This window comes from Vespa crabro, chromosome 14, assembly GCF_910589235.1.
Source record: "Vespa crabro chromosome 14, iyVesCrab1.2, whole genome shotgun sequence".
NCBI lineage: Eukaryota > Metazoa > Arthropoda > Insecta > Hymenoptera > Vespidae > Vespa > Vespa crabro.
In genome coordinates, this window is record NC_060968.1 from 5,071,460 (window position 1) to 5,088,651 (window position 17,192).

Below are 17,192 nucleotides of genomic sequence, written 5' to 3' on the forward strand. Positions count from 1 at the left end.
CTGTAGAGTTATAATTTCTACACGAAAGAACCCGTTGATATGATACGTAATAATATAGAAGATTTCTCATCACACATCAACATTAATTTTACAAAGAATAATTGTTGAAATGTGTGCATAATGAATATAGTACTTAATGTGTTAGTTAATGTTTAATCGTTAATTCATACATTTATAATTCCATTGAATAGTTTATTATTGGGTCTTTATTTTGTTAAAATAAAATCCTATTCATTATAACTGAATATGGAAAAAAGTGTTTCTATTGATACAAGATAATAGTTTACTACATTTACTTTTATTCTTATTACCATTTGGGAATTGTGTTCTCAATTGTTGATTTCTTTCACGCTAGATGGCACTCGGAGCAATTCCCCACTTTTACAATAATGTACAGGGGGATGGATGCTAATTTTTGAGTTTATGATCTTCTATAGTTTGTTGTTAGTACTCATTAGTTAACAAAAACGTTAATAAAATAGATAGTTGCATTTATTTTGCACATTAGTATTAAGTATTATACAAAAGCTGAATATATACAACGTATTGTAGCTTTATTTGAAAAAGAAGAAAAAAGAAAAACAAAATAAAGTAAAGAAAGGAGAGGTTAGTTATTTATACTTGCAAACGATTCATTCATCATATTTATTCTATGAGCATTATAATATTGTTTTTTACCTATTACATAAAATTCTATTAAAATTTTGTTATAACACGTCGTATTACATGGAATGTTACAATATTTACATATAAATTTATCTCCATTAAAAGAATATTCTTATAATTATTATCATTATTTTTATCATTGTCGTTGATAGTGCTCGACCTATTAAATTACTGGCCATGTTCTGATAATATGAAGTATAAAAAACATACATGTATAAATAATAATATTTAATTTTAGTATTCTAGGTTCAAAATGTCTAGTACATCCCAAAAACACAAAAATTTTGTAGCAGAGCCAATGGGCGAAAAACCAGTTACTGATTTAGCTGGAGTTGGTGAAGTTCTCGGAAGAAGACTGGAAGCTGCTGGTTTCGACAAAGTATGTTTCTATTTTGAAAAATTGTCTGTCAAATTTTATTTCAAGAGATTTCATATATTTATATGATAAATTTATATCACTCTAAACAAAATGTATTGTATCAATTTTAATCTTTATAATGCTCATAATAAGAACTTTTACATTTTGTTTATATAGGACCAAGTGTTCTTTACGTATAAAAAGTATGATATATTAATCGTACACAGATATCAATGTTGAAAATATTATATTTTATAGGCATATGTAGTACTTGGACAATACTTAGTTTTGAAGAAGAACAAAGAACTGTTTCAAGAGTGGATGAAAGATGCTTGTTCAGCTAATGCAAAACAATCGAATGATTGTTATCAGTGTCTTACAGATTGGTGTGAAGAATTTTTGTAAAGTACTAATGATAATGAACTTTTGTAAAGTATTAATGTTATATGAAAAATATTTTAACATTGCAGAATATTTTATAACTTAATAGAAGTCTTTTCACATGTATTACGTTTTTAGGATTTTCGTAAAATTAACAAATTTTAAAACTACAATTATATATTTTCTGATTTAATTGTTGACACTCTTAAGAAATATATAGATATCTTTCTATGCTCATTTGTCTTGAAAGAAAGAGAGAGAAAGGGATCATAGAAATAATGTTTATTTCTAAAAATACGAACTAAATAAAAACTTTAATAGTTAATGTACATTAATCTATTTCTAATCATTCAATAATAAAGGAAGTATTGCTTAATAATAAGAAATTAATAAAGATTATTGGAATATAATAAATAAGACTTAAGTAATAAGAAAAAATACAGAATATATTTTTATTTCATATAAATAAAACATGGAACATGTTTATATACATAAAATAAATTACTAACATTAGACATATGTAAATATAAACACACACACACACACACATACGTGTATACATACATATATAATATGTTGTACGTGTGGATACGCGTCCGTATACATTTACGCTTTTTTAATTCTTATATTCATTAAATCAATTTGAATTGGAAATAGACAGTAAATTTATGTTATTTTCTCTAAATAGCTTATTAAAATATATAATTGAATTATCAGTCGGTGATACTTTCTCTTTCTGCATTCTTCTCCATAAATTTAATCCACATTTGTAATCTCCTTTTGCAGCTAAATAATATTTACTCATTAGATACATTATACCATTCTCAAAAGATTTTCATTAAACTGTAGTGCATATAATCATAATACTGACCATAAATTGTGACTAGATACTCGTATATAACAAATCTGTCTGTATCAGGATAGTCAACTGACAAGTCAAGTAATTTATCCAATATTTTGATATTCCTTTCTTCCAAAGAATTCTGTAAGCTTTCCTTTATAATTGTAAATTTATAATTGGATGTACAAAAAATCTGTGGAGAACAAACAAAAATCAGATATACAAACAAAATTATACATGGTATAAAATGAAATAAATTGTTTACTTTTATTATTTTTTTAGCTTCCTCTTCGTAATCATTCTTCAGAAAGCATAGCATTAACTCCATTAAAATATATTGTTCATTATAATTTTTTGTAGCAACATTTATAAAATGTTGCAATAATTCCACATCTTTTGTTAAGACTACTGATTCAATTAATTCTCTTAATGCAGGTATATGTTTATATTTTTCACTCAACGTTTCAGCAACTTCCAAAGCTTTAATTATATTACCCCTATTAAATGATAAAATAAAATATGGTTATATATATTACAGATTAATAAGAATTAAATAATCTTATTAAAAGTGATAATAGTTTAAATTAGATAATAGTTTTGTTAAATTCACAGAAGAAAAAAATACTCAATTATACTTTATAAAAACAGTTTTAAATAAAACACTAAATACATACTGTTTAATATGAATTATGACAAGTGGATCTAAATAATTCTGTGATAATTTCACATAATGTATATTTAGGAGTATGTCATAAAATCTTTTTAATATTCTATCATTGCCCATTAAAGCAGCTTCATTCAACAACGATTTAGTATAATCGTCTATTATCTTGCTTCTGATTTTTATTTCTTTACCAGTATACTCAATTATTTCTGCTGCATCTAAAAAAGTAATCAAATGATATAAAAAATTTTTAATACATTATCTTTAACTTTTGCATTCTAAGATTTAAATTAAGAGATCATTTTTTGCAATTTTTGTTATTTTCTATTAAATATATAGACTGTTCATGGTTTCCTTAAGAACCATAGATGTATGAAACAAAGAGAAAAGAGAAAAATATTTACCATTTTTCTACAAGAGTAGAAAATTGCTACAACTTTAGCAATAAACTTCAAAAAGTTAATGACCGTACTTTTTTAATCAATTTTAATGAAAAATCTTTACTCTTTTTTACCCAAATAATAAATATTCAATGTTCCATGTTAAACATCCTTACTTCTTTACTACACATTGAATATATGAGATCTCCAATAGAAGTAAAAAAATATAGCTTACCATCTAAATTGCCTAATGATATTAAATTCTGTGCATAAGTTAAAGATAATTTGCAGGTAGCACAAATACGATATTCATTTATTAATTTTTTTAGAATCATTTTACTTTCCTCGTTTGTATATCGTTTTAACAACTGGTCTGTTACAAAGATATATATTTCGTGTGGAATAGAAGTACTCCAACTTTTTGATCGCTATAACATATCAATTCAATCTCTGTATAATTTTATACACTCTATACCTTCTATCCAATAAAAAGTTTTATATTATAGATAGTAAATATGCTGCGATAGTTAACGACCATTTGATAATAATATTATACAATACCAAGAAGAGTTTGAATAGCATTGTAGGGTCACAAGAAGTAAAAGAATGCAATTGTTTTGACATCGAATTTTTCGTTTGTGATTGTTCGTTTTCCATTTGTGTTATACTTGTCATCTATTTTCAAGATACATAGTATTATTACATATATTATAATCTAGGTAGATATAAAAGACTTGCAAGACAAAGTATATATAAAATAATATTGATAAGTAACGATAATTTAACCTATATTATAACTAAATATAAAACGATATTTCTTAAATGGCAGTTTTGTCAATTTCATTGAAATTGAGCAAATTAATTTTTACCGAAGAATCCTCATTTATACTTTTTAATAGTTCCATTTCCTCCTTCATTAAATTTTTATTTTGATAATCAAGCAAAACATGGTAAAAATCATTGGAAAATTGTAATTTGTTTTTCGATAAATATTGCAATATCTATAGATTGAAGTAAAATAATAAAAATAATTTTTAAAATTAATAAATATAAATTAAAATTAAATGTGCATATGTGTGAAGTTATACCTTTGAAATGCATGTAGGATTTTTATGTAAGAAATCCATAATATCATATATTTTATCAATCAAAGAAACTTTCTCTTTCTGTCCAGTGTTCGTTTCTATATACAAATGCCTTACAATTTCCAAATAGGAATCAATATCATATGTGTTAAATAATGCTTGCCTGAGTGAATTTCCCAATATGAAATCACTATAATAAACTGGATATTTTAAAACTGTAAAAATAAATATATTAACGATTATATAACATCTAGCGCATGTATATACGTAATATCTAAGCGCATTTTCTAAAATAATGTTTTAATAATTTTGATATCAATTTGAGAAGAGGGAATCAATCAAAATAGAATATTTTTTAAGGGAACAAAATATCTCCTTTATAACTTACATTTTGTGTGATAAAACATTAAAATTAAAATTATAATAATAATAATAATAATTTTCGATCTCACTTTTATTACAATCTTTTGTTTTTTTTTTTTTTTTAATTACTCTTTCGTTTATTTAATATTATTACACATTTTCCAAATGTTACTTACCATACATGTAAGAAGATCTTGTTTTGTTATTCTGTAACAAATAATAAACTGTAGCATTTCTTGCTGTTTCCTCTGGTATGCCGTATTCCTTTAATAAGGAACTAGAAGAGGAATCAACGCCTAATAAATTAGGTATAATAAAATTTGCAATTGTATTTATACAAGGTTCAACGTCATATACACTTATCATATCCTTTATGTATTTCAGAAGACCTAATAAAAAAATTCAATATTGAATTTATTGTAATATTAGGAAAGAATATAGAGTAAATAAAAATAAAGTAAAAGGATAAAACAATTATACCGTACCTTTAATATCATGATTATTTTGAGCTTTAACTAAAAATGGCCAAAAATAATGCGGCCTAAGTTTATGACCATTGTTTTTCCATTCTTTCAATAATCTTAAAGTTAGAAGGTCATTATCATGTTTAAAAGAAATATAAATTGCTTCTGTAAATATTTTGGTATTACCAAATTTCATGTAAAAATGTGAACATATATCTATTATTTTTTCAGGAATCTAAGATAAAAATAAAATATACATTTTTTATTAAGCTTGTAAATATTAAATATAATATTACTTGCTTCTTTCTCTCTTACATACCACGTTACTGCATATAAATTTATTTATGAAGAAACTTTCATATTCATTCCTGCAGAAATTATTTTTTATATAAGGGTACATATAAAAAAGTATTTTTATAGCTATATCTTCTTGTTTTATATCAATAATCTTTCCGAAAAAATGTATTCCTTCCGTACAGTATGGTTTTTTCAGTATCCAGAGCATCTGTAAACATTTCATATTATTCAATATTCAGTATACGTATGTATATAGAAAACTGATGATATCAATGAGTAGATTTGTATCTTACCTCATCTACATGATCTACATTTCTGTTAACTATCAATGTATATATCACATCTAATATATTTTCATTTGTAAAATTTACATTTTTCTTTTGACATTTAGATAGTATTTCTCGTATGCTTACGATGTCATTGAATTTTGCAAAAGCACACATAAGTGCAGTATAAGTCTCATTTGAAGGAAGTAGATTAATCTTTCGTATGACATCAAGAACATTTATTGCACTATTTAGATCGCTTAAAGGAAAAAATTTTTTAATTTAAATACCATATCACACATACATTATAAAATCTAATTAGCAATTACTTTCACAATGGCAGTGATAAGATAATATTGAGAAAACAAAGATGTTCTATTAAAACATACATTTTAATCTTTAAAACAAAAAGAAGTAAAATTACCCAATTTGAGAATATCCTATTATTAATAAATTAAAGATATCTATATCTAAAGGTAATTTTTCATCCTTCAGACATTGACATACAATTATCGCTTTTGTTATATTTCCATTTTTACAAAAATACTCTAAAAGTTTCATGTATGTAACTTTATTTGGTTGAATAGATTGTTTCTTCATATCAGATAAAATATTCAATGGAGAAAATGTATAATTATTTTCAATATAAACTTGTAATAGCGCATTATAAAGAGTTATATCCATTGGGACATCTAAAATAATGTATACATAAGGATAAACTTCAATAAATATAGTATTATTTAAATTTGTGCGAAATTATCTAAATTTGTTAAAATATTTTTACTTAAAATTGCACTTAAAGCAAAAGAATAAGAAAAGATCTTACTATAAATATTGCATAACTTCCACAAGGTATTTGCAAACTTTATCCTTTGCTCTTGTGTACATTGTATCAAGACATTACAACAACGAAGAGTTAAAAGAGCCTGTGAAGATTCAAGTTTTCCTTAAATCAAATATCATATATCAATCATTGATTAATATTTATATATTTGAGTAGTAACTTTTAATTCAATCTCTTCAAGTTGTTAATACAATCCTGCTGATTTCTTACCTTCTATTTGAATACAATTTATGATATCTTCTATCAAATGTTTATCTATTAAAATTTCATGTTGGTATTTGTTATCTATCTTTTTTATTATATTATCAATGTCCGATAATTTAGTTTGTTGATTCGCTAAATTTCTATTTTAAAGGGATAGAGACATCAGTATATGAATATATATTAACAAATACAATACTGAAAAGTTATTTACCATAGTAATAAAGTCAACTAACCTTTCTTGTAAGGTTAATTCTTTATGTTCCAAACATAAAAAATTTTTATAACTGTTATCGATTTGAATACGTTTAGAAATATTTTTAAGACATCTAAAATATTTAATGGAATTGAAAAATAATGCCATGATATTTGTAAAGAAAATCCAGTAAAAATGAACAATTTATATCAATTCAAATCATTTTCAGAAAGGAATGGAGTATACTATCGTAATTACAAAATCTTTACTTCCGCTTCCTCAACATGCTATTGTTGTTATTACCGACATTTTTCTTTTTGCTGCATTTTCATTGATACATTATCAAATTTGTTAACTATACAATCAATAGAAATAAATTTGTGAAATATATTATTGTAATATATTATCAGAATGACTTTATATACATATAGTTATCATGAACGACCAATCAAATTGTAGGCGCCAAAGTAGTCGTGATTTGAACGAAAAAACAATTGTCTCTATCGTATAATATTCTTAAAAATTCAAATAAAAAGTATATTTTAATAATAATGCGTAGCTTTTCACTATTACAGAAAATTAAAAGGAACGAGAAGGAAATTGTTAGAGGAACGAATTGTTTTTTTATCTACTTATATATTACGGAATAATTTTATAAAGTAGTTGTAGATATTTATTTAAAGGTAACAAGATAGTACATCCCCTTTTGGAAAATGATTTTATTTACATGTTTCTTTGCTATTTTTAGCGGTACAATGTTTTCTACATTTCAAATTTAATATAACTCTCAGATCAAGCGTTAATGATTTCTAAAAAAATATGTATCATTAACGTAACGAAAGAGAAAGAATTTGTGATAAGATTTAATCTATCATATTTTTCGTAAATGAAACAAAACTATTTGGACATCTTACATCGACTATTATACACGTATCCATTAAAGGGTTTACTCTACACAAGGAGAGAATATTTTTATTACACAATTTTGGCATTAAAATTTTAGAAACGTACTACATCGCCGGATGACTCTCTCTCTCTCTCTCTCTCTCTCAGTATTAACGCATAATCGCTAGTAGATACTATTCTCATTAAATAAGATTACTGCTTATGTACAATTTAATAGGAATGTCACACAAAAGTTTAAATTTAATTGTAAGTTTAATTTTTGTCGAATATACATACGTTAAATGTTTGGACACATTTTACCTACATACGTATAAGCAAGTATGAAAACAATTGGTAAAGAAAAAAATACTGGGCAGTGTGAAGTCACCCTGAAATTGGTAGTAAGATACATTCAAAGGCATACGAGACTATAATCACGTAATTCATAATTCTTCTATTTATTTAAGCTTCATATACATGGATTAATATTTCGTCTCTATATCGTCTCTAAGAGAATTCGTTTAGAAAATATTGACATGAAAATGAATATATTCACGATTTTTATTTTTAAGGCGACCATGCGAAACAACGTATACTATTTCCCGCAACGAGTAGCTTTAAATGTAATTATTTCATATCTATTTCGGATTTGTTACAGATATAGATATATGTATTTTATATTTACACCATCTGTTAATATATATACTATATATAGATCGAAAGGTGCTACGTTATACGGTTCATCCTGCGTACGTGGTAGATATATATATATATATATATATATATATATATATATATATTTATTTATATATCCTATCGTGTAAGTTGGTCAATAAGTTTCATTATCGATAAATAAATTGTATTAAATATGTGAAAGTTCATAATTTGATTAAACGATACTGGATCGATCAATGATTCCTCTAGAAAATAAGGAAATAAAAAAGGACTTTTAAAGCGATCGATATAGATCAATTTTTGTCGAGGAGTTAGAAAAGGTGACAGTTATCGAGATAGGATTATGTCTTGAAATAATATATCGTACGATTTTGCCAGAAGGAGTAGCAATTTCTGCATAATTCATTTATATAGCTTACGCAGATCCTTTCGCGATCCTTTAAAAATCCTTTCCCGATATAGATTCTGCCGTTTAAAAGCTTAAACCTATGATCGATTATGTTGGCGAAAGACGAACTTGTGTGTATCTATGTGATCGAAAGATTCAAAAAGAAAAATCATTGTAGAATCGTATGTATCGAAGGAACATCAGGAACTCTTACGATAAAATACAAGAATTTCTCTTTGATTCAGCGCGCTCGCGTATTTGTTGCAGGTGTTGCAGCTGCGCCGGCGATGGTACGTGCGCGCTGCTACTACGAGAATTCAAATGCGGAGGCGGTGGCAAGGATTGACGTCGTCGTCTCCGTAAAGCAGGACTCAGGTTGTATTTTAATTTAGCCTGCAATAATAATTCTTTAAAAACTTGAGAGATATTCAAATTATCTTTCGCAGATACTTGGACGAAACCGTTTTCCCACTTGGCGGTGACTAATACTCTGGTGCTCTCGCTATCTACCTGTAAAAACGCACACATCAGAGCTCATATTATTCATTTTTCTTTCGTACTCCTTAGTTATTAGAGCTAGATAGATAGATGGATATAAAAATAGAGAGAGAAAGAGAGAGAGAGAGAGGAAGGAGATAGATTTACCTCTTGCTCCTTCTCAACGAGATCCAATTTGTTACCTACAACAACGATAGGTACAACTCCTTTCGTATTCAATATCAATGCCCTCAAAGTTTTCACTTCGTGAAAGGTATTGACATCATTTACATCGTAGACTAAGACGAACGCGTCGGCAGATTTGATGGAAAGATCTCTCATTGCTGGAAATTCATACGACCCAGACGTGTCCAAGATGTCAAGAGTGAGGTGAATACCGGAAACGTTAAAGTCCCCGTGATGCATTTCCTCAACCGTGCGCTTGTATTTTGGTGTGAAGGTACCATAAAGGAATTGGTTGATTATCGCCGATTTCCCGACCTTTGCAGCACCCATCACAACGATTTTGTGTCTTACAGAACTTTCGACCGATTTACCTCCTTCACCACCACCGCCACTGTCCGATTCCGATAGTCTCTCATTTCTGGAATTATAGAGCGATTATGGTAATATAACTTTAATCTAATTCAATTTTTTTTATTTCGTTTATTACTTTGCAATCGTAAATGCAAAAGTCACGTTTGATCGTACAATATAATACCTTTAAAAGAATCGTAGTAACGAACGCTAAAGATCCCTACAAAGTGCGCTCTATTGAATGAGCGCATTGTACAGAGGCGTCCTGATTTCTCCAACGAAACCAGAATAGTGTGGTTCGCCTTCAAATAAGGAGAAACATAGATCGAAAAGACTAAAGAGGAAGAGAGAGAGAGAGAGAGAGAGAGAGAGAGAGAGAGAGAGAGAAGCTTGGTCCAAGGCTTTCATATGCACCAGATAACGGCTGTCTCACCGACTTCGTCTTCGTAATCATCTATGCTTATTACGAGGAAGATACAGACATGATTATTACCAACGGCACAAAGGAGAAAGATCCGAAGAAAGTGGAATTCGGTCCCTCTTCTCGCTAAGACTCCTCGCGAAATTAAAGCTTTCTTCTTTATCTCGGAATTTGTGAAAAAAAGAAGAGAAGAAAAAAATAGCGGCCGAAGAAGATAGCGTTAAATGAAAAAAAAAAAGAAAAAATGAGAATTTCATAGATGAAAAAGAAAAAGGATCAGGATAAATAGGCGTATCGATACGTGTCGATAGATATACGAAGTATAAACGAACGTATAAATCTAAAGATTATACTCACCTTATGTTCTTCGTCGTTCCATCTTCCTGTCCTTCCTTCAACGATGATGGCTGTAGACTGAATCGACGTCGAAAATGATGACGACCCTTCATCATTTGTGCCAAAAATTTCCTACCGTAAAAAAGTATAAGAAGAGATACATCAAACGCATGTAGAATTTTTTTTTCTTTTTTACGAGTTCGTTAACCACAATTCGTTTCGGGAAAATTTCTCAAAGAACTGGGGCAAACTACGAGAATGAAGAAGGTAAATAGACGTCCACCTTTAAGACGACTCTTTTTCTCTCTTGGCTAATGATATTTCCTTAAGACGCGCGAGTATAAAAGACGACGAAGAGAAAAATAAAGTTAACGCGAATTAAAATTTTTTTGTATCAATGGACGTTCGATTATTTGCTTTTTTCTTGTTTTCTTTTTTTTTCTTTTTTATAAATTCAATCGACAGTCATGGGTTTAAAAAGGAAAGAAATTTCGATCGAAAACTAAAAAGTTTTCAAAGAATTTTTGCTCACCCTCTCTTTTTCGTTTTGTCGCTTCTTCGATAATATGTATGCATCGACGCACAAACTTGACTCGCCTGCAGAAAACGCTTTTCCTTGTGCGATCGATAGCAAAGAGTAACGCAATTTCCATCGAGATAACAGGCGTACAAGAACACAAGGACCAGTACACGAGATTAATCACGCTCGATAAGGACAACGCGATCGATGAAAGCTTCCGATAAATGCTATGCGACCGATTGCAAGTATCCCTCTCATTCTCTTCTATTTCGTTTGAAACGTTACATTAATGTATTAAATGTTTCAAATTTTTTCAAGATTTTCCAATGCCGATCAAAGTTTTAACAATTTTAATGTATCAAAGGATACGTTCGAACGACTTCAAGGCACGTACGTTTATTTACATTTTTATTCCTCTGACGCACGTCTATTATAATCGATTAGTTCGACGTTAATTAAATCGAATAACAACAGAGTTGGCGGTGAAACGAATGGTAAACGTTTCGGACATTAAAAAGTCAGTCGAGCGATTCTCTGCAAGAGGACGATGTCGTCGTTTCATTGAAAAATCTATTTGACGTTCAAATTCGATCGAATTGATCTACATCTACATAGATAAACACTTTTTTTAATAAAAGAAGTTTCTTTGAAAGTACTCCAGTCATCGCTTTCTACGATCCTTCGACTCGACTACTCGAAGGATCTCTTTGAAAGGAAATGAAGAGGAAAAGAGAGAGAGAGAGAGAGAGAGAAAGAGAGAAAGAGAGAAAGAGATATTGGGCGCCGCAGCCGGCAGGACGTCGCGACGCCACGGCTACCTTAGGAAAAGAAAGATCGACCAATGCATGCGGAAGGAAAAGAAAGAAACGCGGGAAATATACCCCCCACGTTGTTTGCTCGTTTTCACCATTGGCGGTGCCCTTGTTGCTACCACGTCGTCGCCGTCGGTCTTTTTTTTACCCATGTAAACCAAATTGAAAGACGAAAGTATTGTACGTAGAAAAGCCGACAGAACGGAGCCGACGCTCGCTACAGACAAGTCTTCCAACTTCCAAGCGACTTGCTTGGTCTCCGGTCGTTGCTCCACTTAACGTGTACGCGTCTTTACACTTATTCGAACACGCGCTCGATGATTGCCGTTCGATACGTGACACCTTCAAGCTTTTACCTACCTACCTACCTACCTACCTACCTACCTACAAGCGAATAAAGCATTTAGCAATTTAGCATTTAGAATTCTCAAGGATTAAGGACCACAAATCATTATCTTTATTTCTTTGCAATCGGGAGCAACGACTTGCAAGATTCTTTACTCACGGTCTATCGCACGTGATTTATCTCGCGCCTCGTTAAACAGATTCAAGCAGCGAAAAATATATTCTGGCATCCCTTACCAGGGCAAATCGATTTAACGTCAAAGAGGATATTACGTTAAACCAGGAAGACTTTATAAAACGGAGACGAAAACTTCCACACATGCCTTTAAACACACAACTACGAGATATGAAACGACACAAGGAGCAAATTTAAATAAGAAACTTTCACGTGGCGGACGTGCCTCAACATAAATGTAAAGGAACTTTACAAAAAAAAAAAATGTAAAGGTTCGAGAGACAAAAGATAAGAAGAAAGGAGGTAAGAAAGAGAGGGTGTGGGAGGGAGAGAGAGAGAGAGAGAGAGAGAAAAAGAGGGGAGAAAATATAGACGCTTGATAAAGAACACTTAGCTTTTCTTTTCCACGCTAATAAACATCCGAGAAAAGCTTGAAAATGTAATATTGTGCGGCGAAAAAAGAGTTTGTTTAAATTCTGCTGAAACATTGGCAGACTCGACATTTGGATTTATTCCAACCAACCAAATTTGCAATGCTATGCATCGATGTATTCGCACGGACCGCTCAACGACCGCAGAGTTGGCCAAGATAATACGGGTCAACTATTCTACAGCGATCGTCTATGGCATTAGTAGTAGTAGGAGGTTCCTTAGAAGAGTAAACTTTATAGAGCGACGGATAAGGTCGTTGTTCGAATTTTCTTTACGAGAAAGAAGAAGAGACTCGAGTTGGCTCGAAGAAGACACGATTCTTTCGCATGGAATAATCGAACGTGTTCGTCTCGAATGGTTTAGTTTCGAAAGACGTGTAGAAAATTTTCAAACTTTCAAACTTTCTTCCAGAAACTTTAGTCCTTTCGAATAAACTATTTTCTCTACTTTCAATATTCCTTTGTCGTATCATTATTATATTTGTCCGTACGTAGCTATATGTATATATTTGCTGCGTTGGCAAAACGTACGCGTTACCGAGATGGGGTAATGTCCGTTGGCGTAAACACATTGCGGGCAAGAGACTATATCATCGAAAGAGGTGAATGGAATGAGAGAAATCGGCCGATCACCCCCTATCCACCTTCTATGGATTTGGGTTAAAACCACGGTGCTATAAACGCTCACCGATGCACCGCCGCTACTACAATAACGCATGATAAATATTTTGCTGTAGTTACGCTAACGCATAAATTTTAGATATTATTAATGATAGGACAAGCAGATGCTTCTTTATTTGGAAAAGAGCATCGATGTCTCTATGATATTACGTGCACAATGTAAAGTAAATTTTTATCAACCTCTATAAGAAAAACGTACTGATTTTATTAAAATTCTCCCAATGATAAATTACTTCTTTTACGATAGTTCTTTTTACTTTCGATTCTAAAGATTTCAATTTGATTTATTTTTCCTTTCGTATCGAATGCAACAAACAAATTGAGTAGAAAAGATTTCTTTCTTTTCTTCTTGTCGTTCCCAGCATTCGTTATATGTGTGTGTGTGTGTGTGTGTATGTGTGTGTGTGTCTGTGCGTGCGTATACATATCCGAAAAATCATAAATCTCAAGGCCTATTTTCCATAATCCATTTTTCGTTGGACATTGAACCACCGATTCGTCGTCTCCTTTCGTATTCGTTTGGATTGGCGAATACGATATGCGATGCGACGTGCCGCCATGGGATTTCAATTCCCACGCTTATTTTCCAACTTTTTGCCTTATCGTCTGATTCGAAAGAACCACACGTCCTGACTTTTGACGATGATTTATGCGAATGATAATTCCTGAACCGGAAATGTAAGCAGAAGTACGATACAAAAATCGTACAGGAGGAATCTTAATGTCGCGAAAAAGAGAGAGGGAATTGATGGTGCAGTGATGTTTCTTAACATTTTAATTTTAATAAATATCGAGCGATTACCTTTGATACTCGTTTCTTACAGTTAACATATCCAGTGTTCTAATATCAGAAGATTAGTGAACGGAATTCATTATTCTGATTTTGTACTATCCCTTCTTATTATGCAAACAGAGATAAGCAAAGTTCGTAGATAAATACATCCGGTAATAGTAGTTTCCGTACCAATTAAAAATTCCACATTCGTCCAGGTTCGTTAATGCGAAATTTTAAAACATGGTAAACGTTAGCATAGTTATAATGTAGAATCTAGAATGTCTACTTTTCATCCATTTCGTTTGGTTTTGCTTTTAGTATCCTTCTCCTCCTCTTTACATCCTCTTTGTACCCTCTTAACACCCACTTTCCACCCTCTCTCTCTCTCTCTCTCTCTCTCTCTCTCTCTCTATCTATCTATTTCTATCTCTGTTTCTTCGGCACTAACGTTGAAAGTTATGTAGGTTACACGTCGTTACGTGAAATAACTTTCTGGATGGTAGGTACTAGACGAGTCTATGGCAAGTAGAAAACCAGCTACCTCCACAACTTTGCCATTCTATACTTCATAAAGCCATACTAAAGCGCGAATATAACGGTTTAACCGCGCAACTTCAACATGTGCTTGGAGAAAACGAAAACTCATTTCTAGTTAATGTCAGTTTACCATTTCAACTTGTTAAGTATAGTTGACAAGATGTTCTTTATATGTAATATTGAATTTTAGGAACTTGTTCTATTAATTATGAAAATTAAAAATATTGCAGAAAGAAAAAAAAAAGTAATACCCGATATACGCGCGAGTAATTTGATAATGTTTGTTTATAGAAATAATTAGATTGTCGCGATTGAATCGCGTTAGCCAAAACTCTTGTTACCTCGTATCGTTTCTTTTCTCACCAAATATTACATTTTCTGTTACATTCCACGCATTTACTTGCAATAACGTAGAAGTTAAGTATACGTATCTAGAAAAAACATGTATTTACATACATATATTTATATAAACACGTATATACATGTTGATATGTTTACAATAGGTAATTAATAATTCGATCATAGGTATTAGATAGATAGAATCAATCAACTATTCATTCAATATTGTTTCTATTACTTGCCTCTAGATGGTCAAGGACCGGCAGCGGTTCCTGGTTAACAGGTGTAAACTGAGATTCGGCCGAAGCGCGGGAAGCGTCAAGATAGTATACTTGACAGTTTTCGTGACGTGATACACCGGTTTCTTTCTCTCTTATTTTCTTTCCCTCTGTCTATCTGTCTGTCTGTCTGCCTCTATCTCTCTCTCTCTCTCTCTTTCTCTCTCTCTCTCTCTCTCTGTCTATCTATCTGTCTGTCTGTCTGTTTCTCTTTCGTTTTCTTGTCAAATTCGTGAGGAAAAGCTAATTAATGTTTTCAATGTTAAAAATTTGAAAGATGTCGAAAGAAACTGGTTAATATAAGATATTTGTATCTCAAAGATATCGCTCGTTATTCACGTCGCGAATCTCCTTGCACGTTCCTCACTCGGCGAACAAACTCAGTGGAACGAACACGGCAATGCGGTCGAGCTAGCTCTGTCCGGTACTTCGGTACCGTACCACCGCTGCCGGGTGCTGTCTTCGATGCTTTCCTACGGCGTCTGCGCTCTCGTAACCTTCCAACCTTCCAACCTTCCACCTGTCCATCTACATCCATCCCCCGCTAGGATCCTCGACATGTTTCAGACCAGAGCGACGCTATCTCTTTCCACCCTCTTCCTATCACACACAAGCACGAATACTCATGCTCGATTCGCTAGGAAGCACCTGCCAAACTATCTCAGGTCAATCTATCTTATACCTAAGTACACATATTCTTTGAGCTCATCTTTTAAACATTTTTATTCGTCTCGAAGAAAGAATTTTATAGTTGCTGAGATTTTTTTCTACTTGAATGAAAAAATGTCAACATCTTTTGAAACATTTTAATCAAAGGATAATAGAATCGGTTCGAAAGAAGTATAGACATAACAACATTATATATCGTTTTAAATCGTTACTCCGAAAGAAAGTTGGTTGCCATTGGATAGATATGCGAGAGATAGATCGGTGATGTAAGAGACAATGTAATGTAATAAAATATCTCGAAGAGATATATTTATGATAAACGTTTGGACGATTATGCCGGTATTATGTCATATGTAAAGATCGAGACATAGTACATTTACATTTGTTTACGAATATCGTAAGAAATTTTCAAAATTTATTTTTAATGTAATAATATGGCGTTAGAAGATTTTTCAATCTCGAAAGACGTAATAAAACGAGACGACGATAGGAGATTAAGAAAATGGAAATTTACTCTTTCATTCAATTTTAGTTGGATTCTCTCTCTCGAGACTCTTTTTCTTTTAATCCTTATCCAGTGAAGAAGCGCGAGCGAAGAGAGATTACCTACGTTAATCCGAATCAGTGTAAAGCATTTACAGCTGCATGGCTATAAACATTTTATTAAAACCGGAGTTTTAACACGAATTGCAAAATTACAATGCGAGGAAAAAGAATGAATTACGTGCGTATTCATAATATACGTAGCACATATTTTCGCTATTGGTTCGAAATGGAGATTGAATAATTCATCTCGATGGACTTCGATTCCATTCTTACGATATCTGCCCACTCGGCACGTCTGATAAAAATAACTCTCCCTCTCTCTCTCTCTCTCTCTTGATATTTAAATGTTCAATAAAAAT

General features: G+C 31.2%; 4 protein-coding genes across 7 annotated transcripts in view; 2 read left to right on the forward strand and 2 right to left on the reverse strand.

The window, feature by feature from the left end:
- The window catches only part of LOC124429053 (carbonic anhydrase 7-like), a 393,187-nt gene that overhangs the window by 231,618 nt on the left and 144,377 nt on the right, over positions 1-17,192 (forward strand). The window lies entirely within an intron of this gene.
- Positions 239-2,121, forward strand: LOC124429065 (barrier-to-autointegration factor B). The gene is made up of 3 exons (XM_046973861.1): positions 239-606; positions 905-1,045; positions 1,283-2,121. The coding sequence occupies exons 2-3, from the start codon at positions 920-922 to the stop codon at positions 1,427-1,429; spliced, it is 273 nt and encodes a 90-aa protein (XP_046829817.1). The 5' UTR covers positions 239-606; positions 905-919; the 3' UTR covers positions 1,430-2,121.
- LOC124429027 (leucine-rich PPR motif-containing protein, mitochondrial-like) lies at positions 2,031-7,410 on the reverse strand. 3 transcript variants are annotated; one of them, XM_046973733.1, is made up of 16 exons: positions 7,047-7,409; positions 6,820-6,953; positions 6,592-6,711; positions 6,190-6,457; positions 5,793-6,024; positions 5,522-5,707; positions 5,224-5,437; positions 4,915-5,127; positions 4,379-4,590; positions 4,160-4,291; positions 3,852-3,965; positions 3,526-3,718; positions 2,921-3,128; positions 2,512-2,743; positions 2,277-2,439; positions 2,031-2,191 (listed from the first exon to the last, which is right to left on the reverse strand). In XM_046973733.1, the coding sequence occupies exons 1-16, from the start codon at positions 7,172-7,174 to the stop codon at positions 2,043-2,045; spliced, it is 2,898 nt and encodes a 965-aa protein (XP_046829689.1). In that variant the 5' UTR covers positions 7,175-7,409; the 3' UTR covers positions 2,031-2,042. The 3 variants fall into 3 exon arrangements, with proteins under 3 accessions (XP_046829689.1, XP_046829690.1, XP_046829691.1); XM_046973734.1 differs by lacking the exon at positions 4,160-4,291 and having other exon boundaries at positions 7,047-7,410; XM_046973735.1 differs by lacking the exon at positions 7,047-7,409 and having other exon boundaries at positions 6,592-6,691; positions 6,820-6,955.
- On the reverse strand, positions 7,615-17,103 carry LOC124429049 (ras-related protein Rap-2a). Of its 2 annotated transcripts, none has more exons than XM_046973837.1 (4): positions 11,258-15,428; positions 10,747-10,857; positions 9,600-10,035; positions 7,615-9,464 (listed from the first exon to the last, which is right to left on the reverse strand). In XM_046973837.1, the coding sequence occupies exons 1-4, from the start codon at positions 11,299-11,301 to the stop codon at positions 9,165-9,167; spliced, it is 891 nt and encodes a 296-aa protein (XP_046829793.1). In that variant the 5' UTR covers positions 11,302-15,428; the 3' UTR covers positions 7,615-9,164. The 2 variants fall into 2 exon arrangements, with proteins under 2 accessions (XP_046829793.1, XP_046829794.1); XM_046973838.1 differs by lacking the exon at positions 11,258-15,428 and adding an exon at positions 15,583-17,103 and having other exon boundaries at positions 7,618-9,464.

Coding starts and splice junctions, on each gene's coding strand:
- LOC124429065 (XM_046973861.1), top strand. CDS start 920: ATGTCTAGTACATCCCAAAAACACAAAAATTTTGTAGCAGAGCCAATG. Junction 1,046..1,282: donor AAGCTGCTGGTTTCGACAAA/GTATGTTTCTAT, acceptor TATATTTTATAG/GCATATGTAGTACTTGGACA.
- LOC124429027 (XM_046973733.1), bottom strand. CDS start 7,174: ATGGCATTATTTTTCAATTCCATTAAATATTTTAGATGTCTTAAAAAT. Junction 6,954..7,046: donor GAATTAACCTTACAAGAAAG/GTTAGTTGACTT, acceptor CCTTTAAAATAG/AAATTTAGCGAATCAACAAA. Junction 6,025..6,189: donor ATAGGATATTCTCAAATTGG/GTAATTTTACTT, acceptor TTTTCCTTTAAG/CGATCTAAATAGTGCAATAA.
- LOC124429049 (XM_046973837.1), bottom strand. CDS start 11,301: ATGCATACATATTATCGAAGAAGCGACAAAACGAAAAAGAGAGG. Junction 10,036..10,746: donor GGAACGACGAAGAACATAAG/GTGAGTATAATC, acceptor CTATAATTCCAG/AAATGAGAGACTATCGGAAT. Junction 9,465..9,599: donor TCGTTGAGAAGGAGCAAGAG/GTAAATCTATCT, acceptor GCGTTTTTACAG/GTAGATAGCGAGAGCACCAG.